This window comes from Acomys minous (genome assembly GCF_964271855.1).
Source record: "Acomys minous genome assembly, chromosome: 6".
In the NCBI taxonomy this organism is placed as follows: domain Eukaryota; kingdom Metazoa; phylum Chordata; class Mammalia; order Rodentia; family Muridae; genus Acomys; species Acomys minous.
Genome location: NC_140487.1, coordinates 15,056,611 through 15,083,995, shown reverse-complemented (window position 1 = coordinate 15,083,995; position 27,385 = coordinate 15,056,611). Strand labels below are relative to the sequence as shown.

Genomic DNA, 27,385 nt, shown 5'->3' with positions numbered 1-27,385 from the left:
TTTTGCCTCCACTACCAAAGAGCAACATGAAAACTGCAGCAATATTGGTTACCATGGCTGTTGCATCGTGATGTTTCCACAAGTCTGCCATTTTGATCATAGCACGCCATCGCTTGGTAACGGTATCCTTGTCCACACTCCTTGCTGTCTCCTTGGACCTTCATTCCCAGCAGCATTTCAGCCTTCCCTTCTGGTAAGATGCAGTCTGACCAGTTTCCCACAGGTTGGGCATTATATTTGTCACAAGGACAATACTGAGTCTCAATCAGAGGGTACAAGTGGGAGTTTTTACACTTTTCTTTCTTTTTACTTTTTCCTGTGGGAGAGAATTATGTTGGAAAATAGCATTATTAGTTTCTAGCCTCCTTAGATTTTTCACATTCTTACATTTCCTTTCTCTGCTTTTGATTTGATTCAATAGCGGCCTATAAATAAATGATATCTTTTCATTCTAAGTGCTTTCTAAATAAATTTTTGCTGATATTGGGTGCTTTGTGCCTTGCACAGTGAAACTTTTCTTATTTTTTTTTCATTTAAAAATAGTCTACTTTGCATAAAGGATTGCAGTTGATTTTTATACTCTTTGAAATAACTGAAATCCTTATGTTTGTACTGACTCAGGAGTTTGTGGCAATTGCACTAACCTCTTCTTTTTAATACATGCAAAAATGCAAGATGCAGAGAGATCAACACTTCACTGGATTGTATTCTTTCTTGCTGATTAGCTGGTAGAGTTACATGAGGTTATAATTCAGAATTAGAGATTTAAAGCTCATGTCTTGGCATATTATTTTGTCTCTTTCAAAATTTCTGAATAGTAGTCATGTTTATATACTTGACAACTAATACAAATAGTATCCAAAAAAAAGATTTTCATATGAGAGTAAAACACTTTAAAAGTTTTGAATCAAGAGAAATTCTCACCTAGAAAATCCTTATATAAAATTGTATTTATACTTTAAAATTATATCTTTAATTATGCTAGTTATATTATGTAAAATATTCATGTATATAATTGTAATTCTCATATATAATATATTTTAATTACATTATGAATTTAATTCTATATTAATTTGCAATTTGCACAAACACACACACACACACACACACACGTCTTCCACTGTCTTCATTTTACTTTGGTTCATCTTAATTGTCTATAAACATCAATACTTTTTTTTGCCCCCAACAGTGTGTTCAAATGCATCCAATTTAAGTGTAGTATCTTGTAAACTGTTAATTATGCTACTGCTTTTTTCACTTTTTAAAGCCATTGTGACTTTGTGCTCAAATGCAGTTTTCTTAGATAGAATTACTGCGGCCTTTCTCACTGTAGCAGATCAGCCATGAGCCGAGGCTGAGATGATACAGGGGTGGCCTCTGCTCTTTGCTTTGAGCACTTCGAAATTTCTGGGCAATGGACTAAAGGCTCACGCTTAAAGAACAACAACAACAACTGTGTTATTGTTTGTTGCATAGGGAATTAAGCTTTTTTTATTTTTTTGCTTCTATCATTGTTACCTTGCATTAAGAAACACATCTGAATCTCCTGAAATATTCAGTACAACTACAGCAACAATAAGGACTGTCAGAACGCTCTTGGTTTGAGTTTTATTGTATTTTTTCTATCATGATAAGAATTGCCTTTAGCATTCCAATTATTCTTACCAACAATAGCACGCTTTCTGGTCCTAACTGCGCCGCAGTCTCCGTTGCATGAAGAAAACTTGGACCAGCTGGTAAATTGACAGTCATCCTGGCAGGGAATCTGGCAAGCCTGGGTCAGGGCTGGCACAGGGCCTGCATACTGGAGACACTCCTGGATGCTAGCCTGCCCTCCATCTTGCTTTCGACAAGTAATGGCTGAAAGAAAAGCATGTGTCTAATTACTCTATAATTTAAAAATTAAAAGCATTTTCACAGAGTGAAGAATCTATTCTAATTCCCAGTTTCCAATAGCAATGTGGTTAGAGTATTTTTAAGAATCATACTAGAAAGAAGTGTGTGTGTGTGTGTGTGTGTGTGTTTTAAGTGTACATTGGGAGGTCAGAGTTTAACACTGAATGCCTTCTTATATCTCTTTCTGCTTACTTTTGAGGCAAGGTTTCTCACAGAATTTGGCGTTAGACCAAGTTGAGCCTGTAAGTCCAGAGCATCCTTTGGCCTTTGCCTCCTAGCACTGGGATTATAGTTGCATTCTACTGCACCTCCTGTTTATGTAGGTGCTGGGAATCAAGCTAAGATCCTTAATTATGCAGAACAAGTACTTCACTCACTGAGCCATCTCCCCAACCTTTATATTTCCCTTAAAGAACACATAGCTTCATTGGCTATTGTGGCACAGAAAAACATACCAACACACACACACACACACACACACACACACACACACACGAACAGAAACATACACATAGATACATAAACTTAATGATATTTAGTAAATTTTACTAGAGTCTATGAATGACTTAAACTTACTTCACACATGGGTTAGATTTAGAAACTGCTTTTAGCAGATAAATCATGCATGGATGTATTCTAGTGTGTGTTGAACATGGAATATTTGCCACAGTGCTAGAAGCAAAGAAGATGTCGCCAACATTGTTTTAGGACATGAAGCAATCTAAATTTCCTGTCTACAGATGTCTCAATGAATGTCCACTATTTAGTAAATTGTGTTGGGAGAGCATGTTTTTTGCAACTTGTCTTATGGATACAGTGGCATAGAAAGCACTATTTTCTTTTTTATTAATTTATTCATACTACATTTAAATTGTTAGCCCATCCCTTGTATCCTCCCATTCCTCCCTCCCTCTTGCTTCCCCCATACTCCCCTCCCCTATGTCTGTGATTGAGGGGGACCTCCATCCCCTATATATGCTCTTAGGGTATCAAGTCTCTTCTTGGTAACTTGCTATCCTTCCTCTGAGTGCCACAATGCCTCCCCATCCAGGGGACATGGTCAGAGATGGGGCACTAGAGTTTGTGTGAAAGTCAGATCTCCTTCTCCACTCAATGGTGGAGAATGTCCTGTCCATCGGCTAGTCTGGGTAGGGGTTTGAAGTTTTTTGCCCATATTTTCCTTGGCTGGTGCCATAGTTTGAGGAGGACCCCAGGACCCAGATCTGCCTGTCATAAAGTTCCTCTTGTAGGTTTCCAGGACCCTCTGGATCCTTCTATTTCCTCATTCTCCCGGGCTTCTCTCACCTAAAGTCTCAATAGGATGTCCTCCCCTCTGACCCACTTTCCTGGTAAGTAAAGTTTTTCATGGGCCGTGCCCCTTGGACTAGTGTCTCGATATAAGTGAGGATATACCATTTGTCTCTTTTTGCTTCTGGGTGAACTCACTCATTATGATAATTTCTAGTTCAATCCATTTGTCCACAAATTTCGGGAATTCCTTGTTTGTAATAGCTGAGTAGTATTCTATAGGAAAGCACTATTTTCTTCCACATTGAGAGTGAGTATACTTGCATGTCTTCTGAGCGGCTAAGAGGAGACAATCTCAAAGCCCTCGATCCCTTCTGACCTCAAGTTTTTTACACTGCAGAACTATCAATTCCGAGTTTACAAATAAAATTGGAAACTTTTAACAAGCTTAACTTAGCATGCCACTAGTCAAATTCTCATGACTACATGTGGACTCTAAGGATGACCAGGCAGTTTTAATTCACATGATTCCATCCAATATTGTTCCAGTAATTTATTTAAATCTAGAAACAATTTTATTCTATACAAACTATAGATATATAGGACACTGCCTTTGTATATAACAGATATTAAAGAAAAAGATCACATGTTGCTTACAGTCTGCCTTCTTCCTCTACCATTTACTTCATAGGCTCTAAAAAGAATTTGTTCATTTATCAAGGGAGTCAATGAAACATTTAAACTTTGCTCCTGTATTGAAACCTTTATTAAATTACCTTAAATAGCTTCATTCAGACTGATTTATATGACCTTTTAAAGTTTATGGTGGGAGCTGAAACTGTCCCTACTTACTAGCTTCTTCAGGCTTCTATCATCATAAACTTAAGGGGAGAGTCTGACAGGTTAACCTGAATTAGAGCTGGAACACAGGGGTCCCTAGATTAGACCATATCCCGTGTACCTGTGAGGCGAAACCCAACTGAGCAGTGTAACTTGTGTAACGGGTATGTAACATGAAGTAGCTTCCATTAGGAGGGAGGGAAAATGGTCTCTGCAAGATGAGCACAATGCGGAACAAATCCACAGAAGTGTATTTTGTCCTGTAAGAGTGGTTCCAAGACTTCTATGCTTTGAATAGAGTCTAGTTCATGTGTTCTAGTTTGGTAGAGCCAAATCATACAAAAAGGACTGAGGTCCTTGAATTGTAAAGTCATAATGTTTGGGACAGTGGGCATTTTGAAAGCCAGGTGACAACAACTGGTCACTGTCACCATTTTTGGGGAGGCTGGCATGGTTCTGTGTTTATTACAGGAGTCTAAAGTAGTGGTTCTGTCAGGCAACAAAGTAGAATAAGATGGTAAGCTTTTCAAATATAGCTTTCTTAATAAACGTAAATGTTGGTATTTCATTGGCTAAGGACAAGGCCTTGAGTAGCTCTAATGATGTCGATTTGCTACCGCACCTGGAGGTAATGCAGCATTACCTGCAGCAGAAGTGCCTGGAATGCTATTCAACATCTTGATTCTTGGGATTCATCCAAGAGGCCTCTGTGCTAGGGTCCACAAATAAGCACTTCCCAAAGCAGCTCGGTGTTCAAGGCACAAGAGTTCTGGATGAAACTACTGGGTAAGACAGACACATTCTCTGCTACTCTGTCACTCTTGCACTATGTCAAATACAAGGGTCCATAAAAAGAAGGCTTGAGAAATGAAATATTAGACGTTTTACTAGCTAGGACATGTAGAGGCTCCAAGAGTGATTAATTTGTAACATAAGATGTATATTAGAGTTCTTAGCTCTGAAGGTGGTTGTTCTGTTTGTACTAAAATTAGTTGTTCTGTTTGTACTAAAATTAAGGGTTAAAAATGAAATCTTGGGGTCGCTGAAAGGAAATTTGCCTACTTATGGCTCTTTGAAATGGACACTCAAATATAAATCTTTTGAGAAAGTTAATAAAGTTGCCTCATGTTTTCCAAGAGGGTCACTGCCTCTCTGCTGCTCTGCTGCTCTGTTTCTATCTATCCCTGTGTCTTTCTCATCTATCTCTCATCTTATTTTAGAATTACTCCATGTATTTTCACACTGTCACCTGAGAAAGAAAATTAAAACAACTCCACTACCAATAAATACAATTCTAGAAATAAATTAACATTGTTGATAGATACACTATTTTAAAAAAACACAAAATATTTTCCCCATACTCAGACATGGCCAAAGATCTTATTAGTCCTTCAGTTAGTTGAAATGGAAAATAAATGTATAAAGTTCCCAAATCTGCTCTCAGAAATCCACTCAGCATTCCACTTCCCTTATCTGAGATTTTCAACAGTGTAGTTTTGGAATGAATCACAAAATGTTATCCAAATAAGAGCAAGAACACAGTTTGTACAATATATTGAAAATTTATCATACATTGTAGCTTGTTTGTATTCTAGCCTAGAGGAAACACATCAATTCAAACACAGAAATGCAATCTCAAATGAACTTCCTGCTGCTGGGTGAGGAAAATATAAATGTTTGGAAAGGGGGCCATCTGGTCTCTCAGCTTTGTAAACTTTAAAGATCATTTGTGAACCACTGAAAACAGGGTGTTTTTTAATTGTAACACGAATGGCTCATACCAAGCATGGATTCCTGGCACTTCAGAAAGCTACACAAGCCCAGGCAATTGTGACTGTATTTGCATCTATCCTCATATAAAATGATTATGCAAGTTTTCTTTTGTGTTGATGTCCTTTCAGCAAGGTAGATGAAAATAATGCTCTCCTACGAATAGCGGATCATGAAAGCTTCTTGGTGAGATTAGCAGCTGTCAGAAATACATTAAAGGGAAATCCAAGAGTTAACAGTATATTGATTATATATATTTATTTCATTTATGAAATAAAATGATATAGATATCACAGCAAATTGTGCATTATAGGATTAAATGGCTCTAGATGGCTAAATACATGGGAGACACAAGTATGACTAACTATGGACTGAATACGAATAATCTTAGGCAAGTTTAATCCACTGAGGCTTAGGAAACATTACAAAGGTGACTAAGAAATGCAGCTTCTTCAGCAAATCAACGCTATAAGGAAAACAATTCAAATAGGATTAGATGAAGGTAATTCATAAAGACACAGTTACCAAAGACAATCTGTAGACCCTAGGGGGGACTCTTTTGAAAAAACACAGTGTAGACATTGTGTGTGTGTGTGTGTGTGTGTGTGTGTGTGTGTGTGTGTGTGTGTATGTGCATGTGGTGTTCCTGTGAGAATGCTTATGTCTATGGATGTAGGCATGCACATGTCACTGTTAATGTGTAGAATTAAAAAATCACCTTCAGGTTGTTCCTTATGCCCCATCTTATTTGCAGCCCCGTCAGGTTTATGTTTTTCACAGATGAGTGGATCAGTCTAATTGGCCAGTAATCTACCACAGGTTCTCCTGTTTCTGCCTCCACTCTCTGTGCTGCTGCCTTGGGATTATAAAGTGTGCTATTGTGTTCGGTTTTACATGGCTTATGAGTATAATCACTCAGGTCCTGTACATGCGTGGCAAGTGACATATACTGGGGACATCTCCCCAGCCAGTGCATGTAGACATTTTGAGACAATAGGGCAAAATTAGGTATGGCTTAAAGATTAGACATTATTAAATTATTATTATTTATGTCTGGTATGATAGTATCATTTTCATGTTAGAAAAGAATTAAGGTTCTATGGCAAAAAAAAAATCTAGGCATTGATCTAAAATACTCCAGGAAAATTCTTTTGCAATATGAAGGGAGTGACAGATGACTATGATGGCAAATCGTCAAAAAACTTTAATGCTGAATAAATGATAGCCACACTGTGAATACTAATGTTAGTCTCTCCATTTTTGTGTATTTTAAAACATCTCTTAAATTTAAGCTTCAAAGCATAGTAAACTGAACAGTCAATTTTGGAATATTTTGTGTCAATTTATTTATAAACTGTGTTTTAGATTTATTTATTTTTAAATCATGTGCACGTGTGTGACCATGTAGGATAACGTAGACATCAGGGCAGCTGCCCATAGAGACCAGAGGTGGGTGCTGCATGTCTTAGAGCTAGAGTTATAGGCAGTTGTGAAGTGATTGATACAGAGGAAGGGGACTTAATCAAGGCCTTCTACAAAGCTGGTAGCATGCAGTTTTAATCACAGTACTCAGGAGACAGAGGCAGACACATCTAGTGAATTCAAGGCCAGCTTGCTCTAAATAGTGAGCTCCTGGCTAGCCAGAGCTAAACAGTGAGAATCTGTCTCAAACAACAAACACAAAGCAACAACTCCTTCTCCCTTTGCCCCAGAAAACCCCAAACCAGCCCATGCTCTTAACTGAGGAGCCACAAGCCCCATGAGCTCTGCTTTAAATAGGACAGCGTTAAAGGTTCTGGGAAGGAGAGGACAGAGGGCCAACACTTGCTGTTGAGTTAACAGCAGAGAGAGGTGTAGACATGTGGATATGAGCACCAGTGTGAAGCTAATGACAGAACTTGGAGTAATAAGTCTAACAACACGAAATGTCACTACTCATCTTCATCTTCTGGAAGAGGTAGAAACTCTCCTGTTAGGCTTTAAAAAGTGGAGAATTCAAGCAGGGCATAGATTACTCTGCAGCGCATAAGGCCATCCTGTCATTTTGTTTAACTAATCGGAGTGAAATACATTGCTAAATCTAAAATGTGCACACAGTTCATTACAGGAAGCAGAATCTATATCTTGATGTAGTAAAAGCTGTTGAGTTATGTGTAACAAAGAGCTTAAGAGGCCCTGGGACCTTATTCAATTGAGAGATATGAGCACTCTGTATCCTACCACCCTCGTGTCTGGGTGGCATTCAAGGCCGAATATGCTCAGCTGGTGAGTTGATTAGATGAGTTATTTTCCTGTCGCTTATGAACAAATGGCAACAGTGAAAAAGAAATCATGTAAAAAGGAAAAGGAAAAGGCTTAGCATGAATAGGGCTTGTTACCAAGAGACCTAACTGTGCTTAGATCCAGCCTATAAATAATGCAAGGACACCCCAGTGGCTTCCTAGGTAGATATAATGATCCTGGCCTTTCTTTGTAGCAAAAAGATTTTCACTGACACGGGTGCTAAATTACACTTCCTAATTACAATTTTCAAACACAAACCTGGCAGGATGGAAAGAAACGTACTTCTTTTTAAATTGCTCTTAAGTAGTTTTCAACGATTTCTGTCTCACTTAAGGCTCATGACACATGTGGAATATTCACACCTCTTATTAGGAAATAGCATAGTAAGCTTCCAGAAGAGAAGCTCAGATCAAGATCACCTAGACCGGAGTGGGTACCTTTGAAGGTTTAGCTAACTCCATGGCCATGTGTGCAACATACAGGAGCCATCATGGGCATGGGATGGGGTCACGTGTATTTTATGAGTTGTTATTTGGAAAATGGCAAATGCTGACAAACAGCTGATCACAAGGTTCTTGGAGGAACATAAGACATAATCAGAAGGCCCAAGTCAACTAAGATTCTGAGAGTCACAAGAAATCAGGAGAAAGCATATGAAAGCAAAAATAATCCTAGAAGCTTTGATTGACAGCTAAACAAGGAAAAGTACAAATTCTAGAATGCAGTTAAACAATACATCAATCTAAAGAATGTTTTACTATATAACATGTAAGTTTCCTTTTGTATTTAGTTTTTTTATTACAATTTCTTGTTTTTAATTGAATTCTGTCTGTAAATGAACAGAACAATATGTATTCATAAAATAAACTCACTCAGATATTTGGTTTGATCTGAGCTTTAATAATGTCTCTAAAACACAGTTTTTAAAACACAGTTTTAAAAAACAGGCTCAATACATTGAAATCCAAAATTTAAGTACATTTGTTCATAAAATGCACCATACTGAGAAGTTAATATTTCTATCTTTTGTTCTAAAAATTATCTAAATTTCATTTTGGTTAGTGTATCTTTGACAGTAGATAGCATAGGGACCAACATGAAGATTGAAGTAAATAAAACAGCTTAGAAATAATTTATATGAGGCTTTAAATTTAATATTTATAACTTTGTATTATACTATTATTTTAATGTGCAACACAAAATGAAGCCCAGAATTACATACTCACACTTTAAGAGCAGAAGTTGCTATTATTATTTAGAACAATTGTTGAGAAAAACATAAGGAAGTCATATGAAATATATCATTAGTAGTAATTTTATATGCATTGATCTTGGAAATTTGCTGGCTTCCTTTTCTCAAGAAGGCTCCCTGCTTCTGCTGTCTTAGTACCTGTGGTCTGTGGTTTCACTGTGCTGCCATCCATGCCCCTAGGGGATCATATTTGAGATGTTGGTTTGTGGTTCCTGCTGTTCAGGCCATTCTGATGTCTTCTCAGCAACAAGTAGTGGTAATTGGGCTCTGTCTTCAGCTTGTTCAGACTCTGAATCCTGAGCCCGGTAATAACCCTTGGCCCTGGTCTGCACTACCTCTGGCTCCAGGTATGTCAGCACTCCACTGAGATTGTCCAGCCATAAGGGATAGAAACCCTAATTGTCCTTTGACTTTCTACTTTTCTAGAATCTGTTAATCTACAAAGACTTAGCTCTCTGATGGTTTTGAAGTAATGCTTCCTGTCTGACTTGGGCCTTCGCTCGTTTCCAGTATCCAATAGCCACAGATTGGAGCCATTTGAGTTTAGGCTGCCCAAAATGATCATTGTTTTTTAAAAATATATTTTATTAATTTATTCATATTACATCTCAATTGTTAGCCCATCCCTTGTATCCTCCCTCCCATTTCCCCTTACTCCCCTTCCCTATGACTGAGACTGAGGGGAACCTCCTCCCCCTGTATATGCTCATAGGGTATAAAGTCTCTTCTTGGTAGCCTGCTATCCTTCCTCTGAGTGCCACCAGGCCTCCCCATCAAGGGGACGTGGTCAAATATGGGGCACCAGAGTTCGTGTGAAAGTCAGACTCCACTTTCCACTCAGTTGTGGAGAATGTCCTGTCCATGGGCTAGATCTGTGTAGAGGTTCGAAGTTTACTGCATGTATGGTTGTTGGCTGGTGCCATAGTTTGAGCAGGACCCCTGGGCCCAGATCAGCCCATCATAATGTTCTTTTTGTAGGTTTCTAGGACCCTCTGAATCCTTCTATTTTCCCATTCTTCCATGCTTCTCTCACCTAGAGTTCCAATAGGATGTCCTCCCCTCTGACCCACTTTCTTGGTAATTGAAGACTTTCATGGGACATATCCCTTGGGCTAGTGTCCAGATATAAGTGAGTATGTACCATTTGACTCTTTCTGCTTCTGGGTTAATTCACTCATTATGACCAAAATGATCATTGTTACAAGCTTGATTTCTACTGCAAATCCAGTGCTAACTTTATCCATAAACATGGCTAGAATTTAATAATACATTCACCTGGTAAAGCAATGACTTAGCCTTCTAAGCATCAGGTGAAAAGAAGAAAAGTGAGCATAGAGAATAGTGTTTCTTCAGTTCTATGACATGTTTGCATACGAATAACTTGAGTAGTATAAATCAAACATTTAAAATCATCAACTTCTGTTAATGATTTATTTAAAATATCTTTTATTTCTGTTTCCTTTTTGTTCTTGATACATTAGATATTCTGCTACTTTTTTGTTTTAATTGAAAAAGAAATCCACTCTTTCCCTCCTGGTATTTCAGTCCCTAAAGAATATCTGTCTGCCTCAAACACATTCAGAGAAGCCTCAGACAAAGCAGCCAATACACTGCCCTTAAGTGTATAGACTTTACACTGTGCTTTTTTCCTCGAGTTACCCTGTGATTAGAGGAAATTTCCTTCTTCAATGGGTATACAGCAATGGTCACCTCTGATTTTTTTCCATTTTTCTGTGGTCATTATGCTTATACAGTAATAGTATATGCATTACCAATTTACCTTGAAACTCAAATCATGCATGCTTTATAATATTACACAACATATTTAATTATCTGTATATTTTTTATTCTCTCAGCTAGTGAATGGCATGAGGCAACAGGATCTGTGTAGCATGTATTTAACAAATACTTGCTTACCCAATCATTAATTCTATTGAATAGTATTCAGGAAATTTACCTTGGTCCTAGAGACTGATTTGTACAGCATTTTGGAGAGGCTTAATATAGCAGACATATAGACCTATGCACCTGGATGGGAAGTTTAAGAGACTGATGATCTGAACTGAGTTATACTTCCCTAAAATCCTCTAATCCCAAAGTAATGGAGTCATGAGATGGGGACTTTGGGTCAGGCTTAGATCTGTTCACCAGGGAGTGATTTTTTATGATGAGATTGATGCCCTTACAAAATGAGACCAGAGAGAGCGCCCCTCCATGTTCACATGAATCTCTGTTTTGTCTGTCTGTCTGTCTGTCTGTCTGTCTGTCTGTCTGTCTGTCTGTCTGTCTCTCTCTCTCTCTCTCTCTCTCTCCTATGTAAGTTACAGGGGAAATGCACTGTGAATGCCAGAAAAAAGCCTTTACCAGAAATTGAGTGGCTTAGCACTTTGATCTTGTGGTACACCGTTATAGCCACCACAGCACACTAGTAATTATGCATTTATTTGAAGAAAGATTTATAAAATATTTAGAAGATCATATATTGGGTCTAAAGAAAGTTTCTGTCTCTGTGTGCTATGGTGTGTATCTGAAAATTTAGTGGTGTGTTTTCTAGCAATTTGGAAGAGCAAGTCTTCTGAGAAAAACGAATCCATAATTGAACCTTGCACGTGTTGCATTGATAGGTGTCTATTCATTATGCAAAACAAACACTTTCCTTCCTCTATATGCAATACACCATAAGACAAAAATCAATGTCTAGTTGTGATATGATTTACCATTAGAAAAAGGAATTGCAAAGATCTAGAACAGTTTTTACTTCTTGTCTTCCACACTCTCTGTATTTCCATGTTTTATCTTTAACTATTTTTTTTCTTTAAAAAGTTTACTACTAGATTTAGGGAAGCCAATATTACATTCTGATATTTCCTAACAGTGTTGTGGTTTTATTCTTAAGGGAAATATTTCACTACTATCATAGATTTTGGAGCAGATTTTCTCGTAGCTTTAAATGTGTTTTTTTACTGATGGCCTCAATTTGAAAACTTGAGCTAAGAACGAGAAAAGGCTATTTGATTTTATTGATTGTAGTACTAATAGAAGTTGTGACTATATCAATGACTATTTACTTCTATTTATATCAGGTCCAGTAATTTTTTTTCTGTAAATCTATGATAATAAATAATTTCTGCTTTTGGAGACATACTGTCCCCTGTAGCTACTCAACCTTGCCACATATCTTGAGAGCAGCCTCAGGCAAAATGTAAAGATAAGGGCATAGCTGTGTTACAATACAATATTAACTACAAAGAAAAAGCCCGGGCTGGAATTGGTTGACAAACCATACTTTAATAATCTATGGTATAGTTAAATCATTTGATAAAAGCCACACAGCAAATATTTCCTTTTTTAGAGTCCTAGTGTGTTGTTCAATAGTAATGGCTATATTTTACTTCATATAATGAAACAACAAAATGTTAATTTAAAATTAGTAGATCATACAAATATTAAATTTAATCAAAATTCCTCAAATTAAAAGAAATAACTAAATAGGTTTAGAATGTAAATAGGCTAGAGAAAAAAGAAATATACTAATGGAAAATATTATTACAACATTTTTATATAAATATCTTTGGGATTTGAGGTTTCCTACAGTACAGCAAATCACTTCCTGGAATGTTGGTCAGACAACTATCTATCATTAATGCCACTTTTACAGTTATATATCTGTTTCAGCGTCAGATTAGGCTCTTTCTACTTGGCAGTGATACTATCAAGTTATACTAAGAACAACTTCCCAAATTAGCTAGGCATTCAAAATTAATTATTTCACCAATGGAACTATGATGAAGCTGAAAATATTGGAGTTCAACAGTCCAATGTTCAACTTTAATTCTTATTTCTACTACCTATCCTAGTCTCTGCCACAGAATCCTACAAATATCTTCACCACTGTGAGTCTAATATCTGTTTGTGCCCATGTTCACACTGAGTTTCTCATCTGAGCCACTGATACTTCCTCTTTTTATTGTTCTAACAGCTTCTTATCCAGAAGCTGGGCACAAGTGTCATACCGTTCTAATTTATTCTGCACAGGCTGACAGATAAAACAGCACTTTCATCAGGCCCTGCTCTTTTCACGTATTGAACAGGGCCTCTAACACTGATCCTGACATTTATATATCTCCATATAATCACCCCAGGCTCCAGCCCGCATCTCTGCGGCCTCAACCTACCCGCTATTTTATGAGCTTATTCATCGCATTTCTTACCTCAAATTCTTAGCTTACAGAACTGATCACATTACACATTCCTCTCTTCTTTCTGCTTATTCTAGGAAGAGGGGAAAAGTCAAGTAGAAGCCTGTCCTTTAATCCTTTCTCCCTCTGTCAGCTTCAAATGATCAGATTTGTAATCAATCGCTTTCAGTCTTTAACTCCTATCTGTCGGGTGGGATTACATGAGCTCATTTCCCTAAGACAGCAAGTCTTCCAACATCCCTGTCTTCTCACAACACCCAAAGTTCTTTCTGCACAGCCTTCTAGTGACGTCACACATGAACGAGAAGTGCCCACTCTGTAGACATTGCTGATTCAGTTAATGCAGCATTATTCTTTCAATCACTATAGGAAAGTATTTTCTTTAATTTTTATTTTGCCTATAACCATATGACCTCAAAGACAAAGACAGTGAAACAATGATAAACTAACCAAGCACAGACTGGATCAACCATGGATAGAACATCGATGCAAGAAGACATTTCCTTCTTTCCCCACACAAAAGACACTCCTCGCCATCTCATGCCCTGTAGGAACACATGCTGCAGCGAAAAGAGATCTCCATGGGACGGAACAGTAAACACAAGGAGCCTTTTGCATGAAAGTTGTTGTCCCAGAGTTAATTACACAAAAATCAGTTGCTATAATGCAACTTTGTCCTCACAGATTTTCTGAAATGTGTGTGTGTGTGTGTGTGTGTCTATGAGAGAGAGAGAGAGAGAGAGAGAGAGAGAGAGAGAGAGAGAGAGAGAGAGAGGTGTGTGTGTGTGGGGGAAGTGTGGAGACTGTGCCAAGATAAAAAAGCATTGCTTAAAGGCTGAGGAGGAAGAGGAGGCACTAAACAGGAAGTCAGCAAATGAACATTCAAAAGCCAGGAGAAAGTGACATGGAGGAAGCCAAAGACAACCTTCTGTTTCCTGGAGGAAGTGAGTAATCACAGTAGATCTTAAACAGTACTCTCTAGGACCAGAATAGAACAATGGCTGCCAGATTTGAACATGAAAAAGTCAAATGCCACCACAGTGTGCCCAAATAGCTAGAGGCTCCTTTTTATATTGTTGCTTCTGTGCCCCTGTGATATTCTGGGCTCAGTTATCAGGGTCATTGACGGAAGGAAGGGGAAGAAATTACCTTTCCATGGACACAATGTGAGCCCAGTGCTGCAGGATTTTGTGTTTTCAGTCTCAAGTGGAGGAAATGAATCACTCAAGGTTGTAAAGCTTTTAATAGTAGAGTTTTGAATTATGAAGTAATTTCCCATGTGTATGTTCCCAGTATTGGCTTAGTTAGGGTTACTATTGCTGTGATTAAACATCATGACCAAAAGCAATTAGGAGTGGAAAGGGTTTATTTGGCTTATGATCTTATATCACTGTTCATCATTGAAGGAAGTCAGGACAGGAAGTAAAGCTGGGCAGAGACCTGTAAGCAGGAGCTGATGCGGAGACCATGAAGAAATGTTACTTACTGGCTTGCTCCTTAAGGCTTGTTCAGCCTGCTTTCGTATAGAACACAGGATAATCACCAATGCAGTATAGCACCATACAAAATGGGCTGGGCCTGCCCATATCAATCAATAATTAAGAAAATGTACTATAGTCCTGCCTGCTTACAGGTCAATTTATGGGCATTTTCTCAGCTGAAGCTTCCTGCTCTCTGATGACTCTAATTGTGTGATGTTGACACAAAACTAGCCCGCATAACCGTACCCAAAACTCTCTGTAGTGGAATTCTATAAACTATGCCTTTAGGTTCTAACCATTGACTTTTGAGTGCTATTTGTGTGTGGTTATTTATTAAAATGGAAGAAATTCTACATTTGAACAAGAATTTTTAGTTTCCACCTATGAAGGTGACTGGATGAGGAAAGCCCACCTTGTGTTTATACAAGAATTGGACCCAAAGCTAGTATATCCTTACTTCCCGACCCATCTACGCCCCTGGTCATTTGCCACTCTGTGTAGAACCAGAGATGTACACGAATTCACACTTGGTTCAAAAGACGAGTTACTGATGAATGATAAGGGTTCACATTACTCAACTTCTTTTAAGAAAAAATTTTCAGTGGGAAGAGTGACAATCAGTCATTTTATCTGAGGTTTATGGTGGACATGAGACAGAAAGATAGGGTCAGACTTATGTGACTGTGAGTGGCTCCAGAACCAGAACCAGAAATCAAGAAAAGCCATCACTTGGATAATCCCAAACTATCTCAGGTCTCTCTAACACACACACACACACACACACACACACACACACAGACACACACACATATAAACAAGGACTATGAATCATAGTGATTGTTAAGATGTCAAGTAAAATGCTATGAATACCATGATTTAAAAACCACACAAGAAACTTAGTTATATAATAATCTATATCATAACCAAACCCTGCATCTGATTTTCTTGCACTTATTGATTAGAGAAGAACCCAATAGTTATATTCACTTCAAAAGCCATGTTTCTGGTTTCTGGTGTTTTGGTCAAAGCTGTTACTATCTCCTCTGCTATTTCCAACCCTGATATCAAAGTAAAACACTACCAGGCAGTGGTCAAGATACATGATAGACTATTGGAGGAGTACAAAGCAAACAAATACTGTTGTGCAAACCCCCACCTCTTGCCTGCCGTCCAGGCCCGCAGCCTTCCTGTGCTCCAGGGACATCCTGTTGAATGACCCAAGGAACTAACTGGCACCTGCGCCATTTGTGTGTCTTCCACCTAAAGGAAAAGAATAAAGACTATTGAGAGGAAGCAGAGATGGCAGGCAAATCACAGAATTAATGTAGTGTTAACAAAAAGCGCGTTTTACCCACATTCAGTTTTACCCATGTTTAATTTAGCTACTTGCTAATCTGTTACAAAGATGTTAGGTTCAACATTCTTCCTATGGTACTAGAGACAAGACTACATCATTGGCAAGTTCTGTAGAACCAGACTCCACAGGGTCACAAGGGGCATTTGGGCTTCCTATTCATACTACCAAGAGATGCCCCAGTTTGCAGCCGAAGTCCAGTCCTGCTGGGAGTCTTCTGTATAGTGACCTTTGGGTGATTACTGCAGGGGTAACAGCAACTGAAGTCACAATAGCCCGTAACAAAAACAAATCCTGAAAATCAATACGTTGGGTAAATAGCCAGTAATGCTCATACTGCAAACACATAGGAAAGATACCTGTCATCTCCATATTAATGGTACATGTACAAATATGGCAAATTTACCACTAATCTCCACTTAAATCATTATGTTGTGATTACACATTTTATTAGTTAACATCATAGTATATGGTATTTCATTTGTTGTCAGAACTTCAGTGATACACTTCAGCAAGTTTCAATGAGGATATTTTCAGTCATAATGGCAAGGAGGAAAGGTTTATTTCTTAAAAATAAAATTTTGAACCCATATGTAGCTTCGGTGACTTAAAATTTCCCGGAAGTGGCAATAGACAAACATCTTACTAGCATCGCAGAGGAATACTGTCACTTCCTGAGCCACAATATGCACACATATGAGAAACAGGGGCTCTTCGGAGACAAGGCAGACATTCCTGGTTCTCGCCCCGTTAAGAAGAAATTCCTTCCCAAAGAACATGTGTCTTGTAATTGTTAACACCTTTCTGCATTTCTTCCAGTTCACATCAATACAAGAGATTTCCCCCACCTTCTATAGCTACCTACACGGGGTAATTCTGTGGGAAACTGACACATATATTTGCCTACCAAGAGGAAGGAGAGATGTTCTCGGAAATACAGCTGAGGGATGGCTCCTGCAGTGAACACCTTACTGAGTTGGTGGAGGGTGTAACAGCTTGAAAGATGTGGAATTACCCAGTGCCCCATCTACCTCCGTGTCCTCCCTTACCTGTAGCTCTGACATGTGGGAGGGGCCTCGCAGGCCTTCTCCTCGTACAGTGGGTCTGAGCATTCGCGGCCTCCATTGGCTGGTAGCTGAATGATGACTCGATGTCGAGACTGCTTCCTGGCTCCAGAGTCCCCTGCAATGAAGCAGCGTTTTAACCTCTGTACATCGCACTGATAACAGAATCTCGCAATACCAGTTGGTGTTGAAGAAATTTCCCTGCCTCCAGCAACATGTGCCGTGACCTGCCTGAATGAGAGGTCTTGTTTGGTCTAATCATTTACTAACTGCCCCACAGACCACTTATACTGGAAACCCAATCAGGTACTATTTTAAAATATAAAGGATGAAGAGAAACAGTTCCATAGGCAACTGATCCTTCTACTGTGCAGTTATAAAGTAATTGTTCCCTGGTATTTTTCTGTCCCCATGAGAAATACGGCAGATGTAATTAAATTCTTCCCCTTGCTCTAGGTTTATCTTCACGTCATCTCAGATAGCCGTGTTTGCCACACGGGACTGAAACTTGTCACCAGTCTTTTCTAGGAGGATATGTTCAATGCTATAACCCTATTTTTGTTATTCTTTTTATTTGAAATGCACAACATAAATTATTCCAGCTATTTATTATTCATGTTAAGCAGCCTAAGAGCTTCAATTCAGGCCACTCTCTGAGCAGCATGCTCTAAGTAGAGAAAGAAAAGGAGTTTCCAAAGAAAGACTTATAGGGAAGTGTCAAAAATAGCAGTAATTACTGTAAGTCACTAATTCCAAACGATTTTTAAAAATGGGGGCTTGGAAGAAGCTTTAACTTCAAGAAAGATAGCAGTCTGACAGTATGTCTTGCTGATTAAATAATGTTCATATTTGTTTTTGTAGAATATAAATGCAGATAAAGGGTTTATTAGCTTTGATGAACTATATTTCAACTTTCCATATGTGCATCTTTTAAGGCTGAATAGCTATCTACATGTCACACTTTCACTGAGAAAAGAATTCTGTAGAGAATTTGTCAGCAGGTAATATAATTCCTGATTAGTTTACATTATTTTGCAAGATTATTAAATATTTCATATACAGACTACAAGAGTAGTGGTTTTTTTAAAAGTAGAGTTTACAATCTTTTACAGCCAAAGTTTAATCAGAAAGAAAACAAAACATTTCAAAAGTTATTGGGCTATAGGATAAGATGATTTGTGGTGAATTTTTTTCTCATAACAGGACCTTTTACAAAATTTAAATTGCTTCTTAGCACAATGGTGAACGATGGCGGCCATGCCTAGGAAGGACCTTATTATAGACTTTGGGTGACTGTTCAGGCAGCAAACCGTGTCTGTCATGTTTTCATATTGGAAGCTGCTAACCTGAACTTCCGGTTCACTCAGGTACTTTAAGTTTTATTCCTTCTCAATTCCCTAATGGGGTTGAAGATGAGATAATTTAGTCTCACAATTAGGATTAGTTGTTTAGGGGTTAAGATGTTTTTAGGTCTAGATAGATGTTTTAAGTTGATAGATATGAGATATGATAGATAATGAATTTCATTCAGAATTTTAGACTCACCAAGACAGGAAAGATGTTTACTTCAAGTTTGCCAAATACAAATAGCCAAATCACTATGAATGTAACATTTTTATAATTCCTGATTGTTTCGTGGTTCTTCCTGCTGTATGTGGTTTATTTTATTTATGTGCAGTAATATAAATGTATATGTAAAAAATGAAATATAAAAAAAGAGAAAAGATCCCTGTGCCAGACAGCAAAGTGGACGGGGTGCCAGCAATTTCTGAATGACTGTGCTGGAGAAGCCCTTAAAATCAGCAACAATTACAGCAGACAGCTGAGTTTAAACCAGAACAATTAAGTCAACATTCTTGATAACTGCGTTTGGGAGACTGTTTTAAAAGCCTTTCAGGAGCTTGTGATGAACAGTTGGGGAAAGAAAGAGCATGGATGGCGGAGGACTATGTACACTTTGTCCCAATTTAAGATTCTGGATTATTGCAAATTGTTATCCTCATTCCCATTGTATGTTTATAACTACAATAATTATGTTAATGAATAGTTGGAATACTATAGTTAATGGAGTAGGGAATTAGGGACTGGGATTGCTGGCAACAAGGAATTGAAATATTTGGGAATACTGTTGTGGATTTTTTATTGTAATGATATAAATTTGAATACCAACTCTGGCGTCTACACATTTGATATGATTTATTCAGAGATCTAAGAAATGTCAGTTGAAATTTAATGTTACCAATGCCTCTCTACTATATTGTTCAAATGACTTCTAGCTTCAAGCCCAGGTGATAAATGCCTCTATTCAGAGTTCGGAGCATTTTCATTTCTCTTGATGCTTTCCAGAATCTATTATGATTCTGTTTTTCATTTTGGTCACTGGAATCTCAGAGCTAATTTCCTTCCGCATTACAGGAGCATATTTTGACTTTGATTTTCTCTCTGCTATTTCTCTTACTTTGCCTTCATACCCTCTGAATTCAGTACTTAGATCCACTCTTATATTTTTCTTGAATATTTCTTTTTATTTAGTTTATGCTTAGGATCAATACTTATTATTATTTTTTAAAGAGTATGAAAAATATGTAAACCTCTCATAATTTGGTTAGCATGTGAAGAAAGATTTCTTTATTTTCATCTTCCCTCAACCCTCTCTCGCTTTGCCTTCTTCATTAGGAAAAAGATACCAACATATGAGTTCATCACATGTGTCTTCAAAATATTGAAAGGAAGTTACTTCTAATCCGTTTCAATTTGCATAGGAAGATAGACACAGAATGAAGGCCAAGGGCCTTGGAATTGGAGTGGACAGTGAATTCACCATCAGTGACAACTTATAAACTGAAGTTCTTAGGCACTGTCTCGTTGTCACATAGTGCATGGTCAAGAGTGTTCCAATTCACATGTTCCCTTGTCTGATTTTCTTTTTCATTTGAAACACATGTTATCTGACATACAAGTCTGTAATATTCTTCTGGTATCTTTTTATTGAAACTATACCCATGCATGTTACATATTTATACACTACAAAAATGTATGCTAAAAATCAAAGCTACAGGTATTTTTCTTCTTCAATTGAATGTGCAATCACAGTCTATTTTATTCTTATACAAAATTAAAAGTCTTTCATCTTCTCTAGCCATAAGATAAGGGCTGTGCATCTTCTTTAGCCATAAGATAAGGGCTGTGACCTGATTGCTGGAGCACTTCAAAGCTGTAGCAGTCAGAGAGGAAATTTAATGGTGTTGCACAGAGTATCAGGACATCTGTGTTTCTTCTCTGACTATATCTAATTGCTCACTAGTGTGTCCACTTAAGGACTCAATCAGAGTATAAAACTATAGCTATACAATCCATGGGGGTTAAAAAGGAAAATTATTCATTAACAAATTTTGATAGTAAGCTTGGAATTTGATAGCTTTCAAAGCTTGCTGTGCATATTTATGATGAGCTTATTATATGTGTTTGAAGTATACACAGTGTTTCCACTAATCTCTGTGAACATTCACAAAACTGTCCACAAATAGAAAATGATTATAAATAGTTATTGAATGACAAAACACTTATTTTGCATTCATTCAAGCAATTTACTAGCATATTCTGCTTGTTTCTCTCTATTCCCTGAAATAAGTACCTGGGTCTAAGCCTGTATATTGAGGGTTAAGAAAAGAAGCTATCATTTGTTTCACTGGAACATAACGAGTATGTAACTATAAAGGCCACCTCCTGTTACAGTTTTACTGAGAAATCCCTGTGTAAGACAGAATTAAAAAAGGGAGATATATATTTAAAATGACTATATTCTTGTTGAATATACAATTCAGAAAGTACACAATCTATCAAACTATTTCAGCATTTTCAGATATCTTAAAACATTCAAAGTATATTTTATCAAAGAGATTACTTGTTGATGGAATTAAGAGTGAAAGTTATTTGTTAAACTGGACAAAGGATGAGGGGCCAGCTGGAGTAGCATCATTATGTGATTTGGGAAAGGGAATGTTGATGCAGGAAAAAACGTGGAGGTAGCCTTTGGATCTGTGGGTAATTCTAGCGTATGATTGATTAAGTGGCTGAGGAGAGAATATTGTTCTTGCAACTGTCTAGCTCTCAAGAAAATCAGTGTGAAAAAAGGGAAGAAACAGAACTTTTGTATTTAAATTCATTGTTTGATCCCAAGAACTTTCTTTATATAAATTAAAATAACAAGTTATATCCAGAAATGAAGTGCCAATTTTTAAAACTTATGAACGTTTTTGAGAGTTAACAAGTGCAACATGTTTAAGGAGCAAACTATCTATGAATTAATACTGATTTTAATCAACATTGTTTTTTTCCAAGGTGCATTATGGGAGAGGAGTAAATAAAATTTCAATAACTCATTTTTTATTCTTCCTTGAACTGTAACTTATTTTCTTTCATTTTCTGCAATAATCCACTGTAATTTTTCGTCCTTAAACTCATTTTTAAAAGGAGGATAGCTCAGAGTTCTAAATTCAAAACTAGTATAAAATTAGTCTTCATCTGAGAATTTAAAATAAAAAGTACTCCATTCTGGAATTAATTATTAAATTTTTGTTATTGTCTCTTATTGAACAGAAAAATTTGTTTAGAGTTTTTAATGTGTTGAAGTAAGTACAACTTCAATGGTACATGAATTAGTATCGTTTCTTAACTAAATAGTGAAAAATTTAGCTTCATGCCATTGTTTTATTTTTCTCACCAGAGCAAAAGGCCAGACTATCCATTTGATTCCACAGGCTGTTCTTGTTTGGTTACAGCAGCCAATGGGAGAGCAGAAAATGTCTCTTGGGGATCACAAAGCATCTTCTACTATTATTCTTCTATCACCTCACTCCCTTTTTTCTCAACACACAATTACAGTTATTATTTCTAAATCTAAAAGCCTAGGTTTACGGTTTCTGAAAATATTTTCTTCTTGGATATTTAGCATATAGCTTCACTTAAATCAGGTAGAGCTGACTTGCTGTCCAGGAGAGAGAGCCTTTGCCCAAGTAAGTAGATTCCTACTTCTTCCATCACTAAATACAACCTCTTGCGACAATGTCAGCAGGTGTCTGGCTTGGCATTATTGGTCAATACCACCTCAGAAGCTTCAGGATAAAGAACTATCATTCAGTGGCATCTTGAATTTTAGCTTCCAACAATTACTTATGTATGAGCAAGTGATCAATCCAATGAAACACATCATAGCTCACACTATACTAGCCCTGCTCCCGAGTGTTCCTTCCTTATCCCTTTGCTCCACAGACATACCTGTTACAATTTCTCCTCCCTCTGATGTTTCTATTGATGTGTTCATTTGTAAGACCTGCTCTCTCATCTTCAGTTTCTTCATTGAAATTGTCTACACTTCCTTTGAATATGCTAATTAGCTCCATTTAACTACTTCTGATCTGTTCTCCATCCTTCTGTCTTTAAAAATCCCTAATACTTCTAAGCTTTTGACGTTAACCTTATCTACCTTGTAGCTGCAACCTCCAAGATGCTTCATGGATCAGCTGCCTAGACATAACCTTCACTGCAATCCTTTTTCTTTCTACTCTGTTACCACTTTCATTTCTTTGATAACACCGAGTTTATTCCATTATAGACAATGTATTCAAAAGTATTACACCTGCAATCAGCTCATGCTCTTCTCTTGTATCTTGTATTATTTACTTGAATTTCTGTTAAGACTATAAGACTATTATAATCATCAGCACTTGTATATTTTCATTTAAAATATTTTATATGGATCATTTTTCCTAATCTACAGCTCATATATATTTTTTAATCTTACTACAATACTTCAGTTCCATTGGGTCTCATATACATTTTCCTTAGCACTTTCTCATGATCTGTTGTTGTTTTTATGAACTCATTGCCACCTTAACTCAACCATTACTATCAAAAGTACTCATAACAATCCTTGGCATTCCATCTCCCTCTTCTTGTCTTGAATTGTCTTGGAACAGTCATGAGTCTACCCAAAGCCAATTAAAATATTTTTTACACATTCATGGTGCTAAATATTAATTAAGTTACACTGAGAACCCACACTAACAAAAAGAACATGGTGCTACACACATGAGAGGTAAGACCAGGAGCATCGAAAGTCTAGGATCTTCTTCACTTACTTAGTAAATTCAAGGCCAACCTGGACTAAGAGACTCTATCTCCAAAACAAACAAACAAAAATGAATAAACTAATGTTAGTCACCCTTCTCCACTGAAGCTACTAAGAATTTTAGAAGACATTGACTTAAAAAAAAGTCTCCTCTTGTTCTGTTAGTGGTTTAATTTTATGAAATATTTTAATAGTACTCCATAAAATATAAAAGAAAAATTTCTAGATGTGGTGGTATGTATCTCTAATCTCAGAAACTGACACTTTGAGGTAAGAAGATTGCAAGTACCATGCCAGACTGCTCTATAGACTGAGGCCCTATCTCACCAACACAAACATAATTCCCCCAACTCATGTTTCATTTGCACACAGTGATATTTTGTAAAAACAATCCATTATGACTATCAGAAAATTAAGTGGTTTAAAATAAAAATGAGCAAGTTAAAAGGGTCATTTAAACTAGAAATTAACTCTTAATTGAAAATATCCCGTGAGTGTCGAAACGCATGATCGCAGGGAAAGCGCAGAGCCCACATCCACGATGAGGGAGCAAGCGGGAAGTAGGAGACAATGCTTCTTTCTTTCACTCCGAGAAAATTTGCTGTTATTGTGTAAGGCTCATGGAAGGTGTGAAAATGTCTCTCAGTGGGAATGCTAAGAGACCATGTCCTGAAGGGTAATGAAAGATTTATCAGGGGATCTTCCGTTATAATAAAAAGTCTTTGCAGACCACAAAGGCAAAACCAAACCTGGCAGGGAACAAATATCCTTGGAAATGCCTCTTGGCACATTAGGCATTGGCAGGGAGAAAACTTGCCCATTTTTCTCTTTTCTTTAGTCCCGTCCTTGGGCCACATAATTGAATCTGCAGCAAACCTGGTCTCAGGCTATTTCTTGCCTGTAAGTACTTGGAAACTCTCTTAAAAATTCAGATGACCAGTATGCATTCTTTTCAGGAATAATGAAAGATAAGATTTGTTAATAAAATCTAGAATCTTTTCAATCTGCGGTATATAATGAAACTTCAAGGTGGTTTCTGGCTTAAAACATACTGCCTGCCAGGTACTCTGACACCGTACTATTTCTAGGGAGAAATTAAAATGCTTTGACACTCAAGAAAGGCCAGGAAAACAAAGCCCTGTGTATGAATCACAAATATTGCTCAGCCAGACGTCAGACATCTGCTGAATGAGGGTTCTGTTTGGAGAATCTCCAGAATCTGCCTTCCATACCTTCTCTGCATGAAGAGGGGCATGGTGTCCAGTCACTGTATGGGGTCAGGATACAATCCTTCCTACAAGGAAGCAAGCAAGGCCTCACTGTTTCAGGCCGAAGGCTTTCAGGACACCTAGAATAAGCAAAGAAATTATTCAGACTTGAACAGGCTACATAACCAAGTTCTTTAATTCTCTTCCAGTTTTCATTGCTACATGAATCATAGTCACCTCATAAGCTTATATTACTCAGCTTTCAAAGCTGCTTTTAACAAGCTAATGTAATTCTTTCCAACTGTACTTGGACAAGACTACTCATACACATATGTAGGCTTGATAACACTCATGCTATCTACAAAAAAAATAACTACTATATCCTTCCCTTTAGAGTAATATCTCTCCTAGCCAATATGTATTTTCTAATAGGCATAATAAAAATGTGGGAACTCAAATTATCAATGTTAGGATTCAATTCCTATATCTGCAGCTAGATAGCTCATAATAATATTCTTGAACTATTATGATAAACATTTGTTAATAATAACTATTAGTATTACAATCCTGTGTATGTATGCATGTGTGTTTATAGAATGTGTGTGGGTATGGACATGTGAAAATGCTTGGTTGGTGGTTCTGGGATTGAAGATAGCCCATCAAACCTGCTTGTTCTTTCTTTCTTTCTTTCTTTCTTTCTTTCTTTCTTTCTTTCTTTCTTTCTCTGTCTCTCTGTCTCTGTCTCTATCTCTGTCTTTGTCTCTGTCTCTGTGTCTGTCTGTCTGTCTGTCTGTCTCTCTCCCTCCCCCCCTTCCTTTCTTTCTCTGTTTAGTTTTTGAGACAGGGTCTTACTATGTAGCCCTATGAAGACTAGGCTGAGCTCAAACTCACAGAGATACATCTGTCCCTGCTTCCTGAGCACTGGGATTAAAGCTGTGTTTCATCATACTCAGTGCCATATTAGCCACCTTTGAGAACTAATTGGTGAGTAAAAATTATTAACACTACCTTTCCTCAAAAATTTCTTTATAGCATTTTGCTGACACTTCATTTTCAATGTATCCTATAAGTATTTGTCAACATGTCTTTTCTCACATGCGAATATGATGCCCTTTTCTATTGTAAAAATGTGTTCTCTTATTTTAAACAATCAGACTTATTGGGAAGAAAATTTAAAAATATTTGGGATTCAAAAGGGAAAGTAACAATAACCTTCTTGTTTAGTTGAGGATAAACTTGGATTTTCCTAATTGCTGTGACTATTTAAAATGTTGGGCAGAAAAAATATTTGAATATGAATCTCAGAAATTGGTGTGCTTTTACAATTTAGATTTTTCTAAGACTGGAATTATAATTTAACTTGAAAATATCCTATGACAAAAATATATCATAGAATATAAAGTATTCTTTGGGGATTATGGAGCTACTGGTCAGTAATTATTATTGAAAGCAATTCTTTCCAATGAGGCATTTTATAACTTTAACAATGGGAGGCCATTACTCAACTGCATGCTCTTTAAATATGTAGACATAAATAAATCAATGAAATTTACAATGTAATCATTGACCCTCCACATAGTCTTTTAGTTTGGAAATAGCCACAGCAAGATACTTGGCTAACTGTGGAGATCAAAATTACCAACAACAAAGTCATTAAATGAACACAGGAAGATAAATTATACAGCCTAGACTGCATCCAATAAAATGAATCCAGACTTCCTTTGGTGAGGCAATTGTTTCAGTCAACATGCTTATTTTCCCTGGAACTGTTTGTATTTAGCATTTGTGGCTTAAATCAAAGAATTGATTCCTCCCTCCTCCCAATCTTACTCAAGGTCAAATTAAACAGATGTGATAGGAGTTGAAGTTTGTTACTTGGGAGGAGAGATAAGATCAATAACATTGATTTTGCCATCTCTCAGTAATCTATTTTATTAAGAGGAGTTTAAAACAAGGTTTCTATTTGCATTTTTGTTTCAAATGGCTTGCATTGGAAAGCATTCATTGAATTTAACCCAGCATTTAGGGAGAAGGGCAATAACATTTTCTTTTGAACTTAATGTATTTTGTTTAATTTCCTACAATTTTAAGGGCAAAAGGAAACCCACATGATTTAACAAGTCTATCAGTCTATCCAGACAATTGAAAAGCAGCTGTAGAGGCATAGTGAACATTTTCTGGGTTACTGTGATGGTCTGATATGAGGCATCAGGACATCCTTCTTATTGACTGTTTTTATGAGATTAAATCCACCAGGCTTTCTCACACAGATCCTTGTTCATATACACACCCTTAAACTCAGATACAGTGTCTTATTTTTCAGTAGCTAAGAGTTGCAACCCTTGAAAGGCATCAGCTTTCAAACAGACAGAAGAAGCTTTTTGCGAATCGGTATAATATCGATCATCTTGTCTGGTCTACTGAGAACTTCTATCTCTGTTCTCATCTCAGCGTGAACCAGGTTCCATTAGGACTTGGGGCTTTCATGCCTGCTGATGCTGCTAACACCACTGCATTTTAATATATTCCAAGTTAATTTCCTGAGTCAAATTAATAACAACCTTAGTGTAATTTCCATTAACATTGGTTTGGGGTTACCATATGAAGTGTGCAGAATGGTCTCTTTGGTGCATACTTTCTAATAGATTTTAAAATTTCAA

The 27,385-nt window shown here is 37.1% G+C and overlaps 1 protein-coding gene across 1 annotated transcript in view; it reads right to left on the bottom strand.

Moving 5' to 3' along the window:
* THSD7A (thrombospondin type 1 domain containing 7A) overlaps positions 1-27,385 on the bottom strand; it is a 363,069-nt gene that overhangs the window by 49,457 nt on the left and 286,227 nt on the right. The window contains exons 9-13 of the mRNA XM_084784371.1: positions 24,750-24,865; positions 17,373-17,505; positions 16,126-16,229; positions 1,666-1,860; positions 53-316 (exon numbers count right to left, since the gene is read on the bottom strand). Coding sequence (XP_084640497.1) covers positions 53-316; positions 1,666-1,860; positions 16,126-16,229; positions 17,373-17,505; positions 24,750-24,865 — 812 coding nt within the window. The remainder of the gene's footprint in view (positions 1-52; positions 317-1,665; positions 1,861-16,125; positions 16,230-17,372; positions 17,506-24,749; positions 24,866-27,385) is intronic.